This window comes from Palaemon carinicauda, chromosome 2, assembly GCF_036898095.1.
Source record: "Palaemon carinicauda isolate YSFRI2023 chromosome 2, ASM3689809v2, whole genome shotgun sequence".
NCBI lineage: Eukaryota > Metazoa > Arthropoda > Malacostraca > Decapoda > Palaemonidae > Palaemon > Palaemon carinicauda.
The window spans coordinates 148,131,473-148,135,388 of record NC_090726.1 but is presented as its reverse complement, the minus strand read 5'-3'; the positions used below and the strand labels follow the sequence as shown (position 1 = coordinate 148,135,388).

Genomic DNA, 3,916 nt, shown 5'->3' with positions numbered 1-3,916 from the left:
CACAAATTTGGAATGCTTTCTCAAGTTGGTTAAAGGTGCAACAACATCTGAATAATTAGCAACGAAACGGCTGTAGTAACCAGCCATTCCTAAGAATCTCTGCAATTCTCTCTTTGATGAAGGTACAGGGAATTCTTTAATCTTTGCAACATTAACCTCTTTAGGAAGTACTTCACCTTTCCCAACTACATGACCCAAAAAGGTTACAGTAGCTTCACAAAAGACAGACTTACCGAGATTAATCACCAAACCAGCATTGGACAGAGCAGTTAACAATTCCTCCAAAATCACCAGATGGGTTTCAAAGTCATTAGAATAAACGATGATATCATCAATATAAACAACACAATTTTTTATTCCCCGAGTAACCATGGCCATTAATCGTTGAAAAGTGGCAGCGGCGTTCCGCATGCCAAAGGGCATCACTTCGAATTGATACAAACCATCAGCTGTCACAAACGCCGATACCTCTTTTGCTCGATTACTCAAAGGGACCTGGTAATATCCTTTTAGGAGATCAATTTTCGTAATGAACTTTGAATTTCCTACCTTATCAATGCAATCGTCAACACGCGAAATAGGAAAAGAATCTGCCTTTGTTGCTTTGTTGACCTTGCGATAATCAATGCATAATCGACTTTGTCCATTCTCCTTTGCAACAACTACAACTGGTGAGCTCCACGAACTGCTGCTGGGTGTAATTAAATTATTAGTTAGCAAATAGTTTATTTCCTTTTCAACAAATTCTTTCTTAACAGGATTTAAGCGATAAGGGGCTTGCTTAATTGGCGTTTCACTCTCTAATTCAACATCGTGCTGTACTAAAGTGGTCCTACCTGGTGTATCTCTTGACAGTCTCGGGAAACTTCATTAACACTTTCAGTAATCCATTAATTTGGTTAGTACTCAGGATAGGACTTCTACACACATTAGGTAACAAAACAGAATTATTACCCGGCTAAGCAAATTCTTTCTCCGAAGTTACACATTTCGAATTAACCCTTTTACCCCCAATGGACATACTGGTAAACTCATCCCTTTACCCCCATGGACGTACCGGTACGTCCTTGCAAAAAACTGTTATTTACATTTTTTTGCATATTTTTGATAACTTTATGAGAAACTTCAGGCATTTTAGAAAATAATGAGACCAACCTGACCTCTCTATGACAAAAATTACGGCTGTTAGAGCAATTTAAAAAAAATATATTGCAAAATGTGCTTAAAAAAAAAAAACGCCTGGTGGTTAAGGGTTACCAAGTTCCAAATAGCGTTGGGGGTAAAAGGGTTAACCTCCTCTGAAACAGACAAAACCACTGCTTTCTCTCGATCAAAGTACTTTTTTAACATGTTAATATGACATTGCAAATTACGATCAGGAAGCTTAATAATGTAATTCAAATCATTCACTTTGCTTAGAACTTCAAAGGGTCCCAAAAACTTATTCTGTAACGAACCCCTTACTCCCTGTGACAAAACCAGTACTTTATCTCCAGGAACAAAGACCCTTTCCTTAGATTTTAAATCATACAAAGACTTCATCTTACTTTGACTCTTCAGTAAATTACTCTTTGCTATTTCCCACATTTCGTAAAGCTTGCCCTTACCATCATTAATTAAATAGCAATATTCACTTCACTCGGCCCATTACCTTCCCAAACTTCTCTTAACAAGTCTAATGGACCTCTTACTTTATGAGCAAACACCAAGTTGAATGGAGCAAAATTTGTCGACTCATTTGGTATAGACCGTACTGCAAACAACAAATAAGGAAGATATTCTTCCCACAAACCAACCTTTTCATTGCACATCTTCCGAATCATTGCCTTCAAAGTTTGGTGGAATCTTTCTACAATTCCCTGTGACTCCGGATGGTATGGAGTAGAAGGTTTATGTTCAATTCCAAAATTCTTAAACTGCTGCAGCAATAGTTTAGATAAAAAATTAGTTCCACGATCAGACTGGATGGTTTTAGGGAGACCAAACCTAGAAAAATAAGTGATCAAATGTTTGGCAATGACCCTAGCTTTCTGGGACTTAAGAGGGATAGCCTCGGGATATCTGGTTAACCTGTCTATGATAGTTAATACGTACTCAGACCCTACTTTCGAACGAGGTAAGGGACCCACAACATCAATGACTACATGCTCGAAGGGTTCTCCTAAAGAAGGAATGGGAGAAAGGGGAGCCTTAGGAATTACCATATTAGGCTTACCAGAAATTTGGCACTGGTGACACGTCTTACAATATTTCTTGACATCTCTTTTCAGACCTTTCCAATAGAAATTTTTCCTAACCCTATCAAAGGTTTTAGTAATACCCAAGTGACCAGCAAACAAATCATCATGAGCTTTTCTTAATATACCATTTCTGAATTTAGAAGGTACAACAATTACCCTATGCTTCAACAGATTTCCCTCTCGTTTCCGAATAGGAACAATTACTTTATAGAGAACTTCATTATCCACTTCATAATCTACTCCTCTACCCTCTTTCAACTTAATTTTAATATTTTTAATCTCAATGTCTTCATTTTGAACCTTTACTAAATCATCTCTATTCCAATTCATTACTTCTTCAGAGCAAATAGATTTATTGTTACTTACGTGATCTAATGAATCTGCATTAAACAAACTCTCCAAATCAGGATGCTCAACTTCAAAATCGGTACTTTTGCCTGACCTAGTTGTCACAAGCACAGTTTCAGGTTTAGGTACTAACACCTGTGGATTGGCAAAAACTGTCGGATTACAACTTACTTTACCTTGAGCAAGATCATTTGCCAAAACAACATCAACCTCAGGTATGGGGAGAGTATCAACAACCGCAAACTTAGCCTCCCTGGCAACAATGTCTGAAAAAAAAATACAGTTCAACTACCGGGCAAGATATCCACTCGTTTCCAACACCTTTAATAAGCTTATGCTCATTCAACCACTTACTGCCCACTGGAATGGCTTTCCGTAAAATTAAAGATTGAGAAGACCCTATATCTCTAAGTACATTGACATTATGACACTCTTGCCAACTTTCAAGTGTGCTGATTTTACCTTGAGATTTAAACCACTTAAAGTCGTCATTCACTACCTTTTTATTATTAACGAGCATGGCAGAATCCCTTTTAGGACACTTAGCTATATGCCCATTTTTACCACAACAAAAGCAAGTTACCCTGCCCTGGTACTTAGATTTAAAATGCTTTTGGGGAGAAGCAGGACTACTCTTAAATTGATTACCATCATTAGCAGTTACGTTAACTCCTGTAGGCAATTTAACAGTTTCACAAGTATTATATTTACCTTTAGCAGCAGGCTTAGAATAACTATTATGTGTTATCACATACCTATCAGCTAACCGAGCAGCACTCGCTAAATTGTCAATTTTCTTTTCATCTAAGAAAATGCAAAGGTCTTTAGGCAAATTGTGCTTAAAATTTTCCAATAACATTAACTGACACAATTTAGCATACTCACTCTTGACATCGCTGGATCTCAACCAATTTTCAAAATGTTTCTCCATTTCACGAGCAAACTCCACGAAAGTTTGATTGGAGGATTTTCGACTGTCACGAAACTTTACTCTGTAGGCTTCAGGAACCATCTCATAAATCCTTAAAATGGCTTCTTTCACTTTAGCATAATCTTTACTATCTTCTAACGACAGAGAAGCCCAAGCCTTTAGGGCCTTCCCGGAGAAAGCAGTCTGAGCCATGAATGCCCACCTATCCTCACTCTAATTGAAATTTGCCGCTACCTTCTCAAAAGCTATGAAAAATTCTACGACGTCACTCTCGTCAAACTTTGGTACGTACTTCAACATACGGGAATCTTCATTACCAGAAATGGGAGATTGGGAACCCGTCAGCCTGGCCAACTCCAACTCATGATCACGTTTCTGCTGTTCATTTTCTAACTGC

At 37.9% G+C, this 3,916-nt stretch overlaps 1 protein-coding gene across 1 annotated transcript; it reads right to left on the bottom strand.

Annotated features, from left to right (window-relative positions):
* Positions 1-1,616: 1,616 nt before the first annotated feature.
* On the bottom strand, positions 1,617-3,711 carry LOC137620576 (uncharacterized). The gene is made up of 2 exons (XM_068350834.1): positions 2,943-3,711; positions 1,617-2,854 (listed from the first exon to the last, which is right to left on the bottom strand). The coding sequence occupies exons 1-2, from the start codon at positions 3,709-3,711 to the stop codon at positions 1,617-1,619; spliced, it is 2,007 nt and encodes a 668-aa protein (XP_068206935.1).
* Positions 3,712-3,916: the final 205 nt, after the last annotated feature.

Coding starts and splice junctions, on each gene's coding strand:
- LOC137620576 (XM_068350834.1), bottom strand. CDS start 3,711: ATGGCTCAGACTGCTTTCTCCGGGAAGGCCCTAAAGGCTTGGGCTTCT. Junction 2,855..2,942: donor GAAAGCCATTCCAGTGGGCA/GTAAGTGGTTGA, acceptor TTTTTTTTTCAG/ACATTGTTGCCAGGGAGGCT.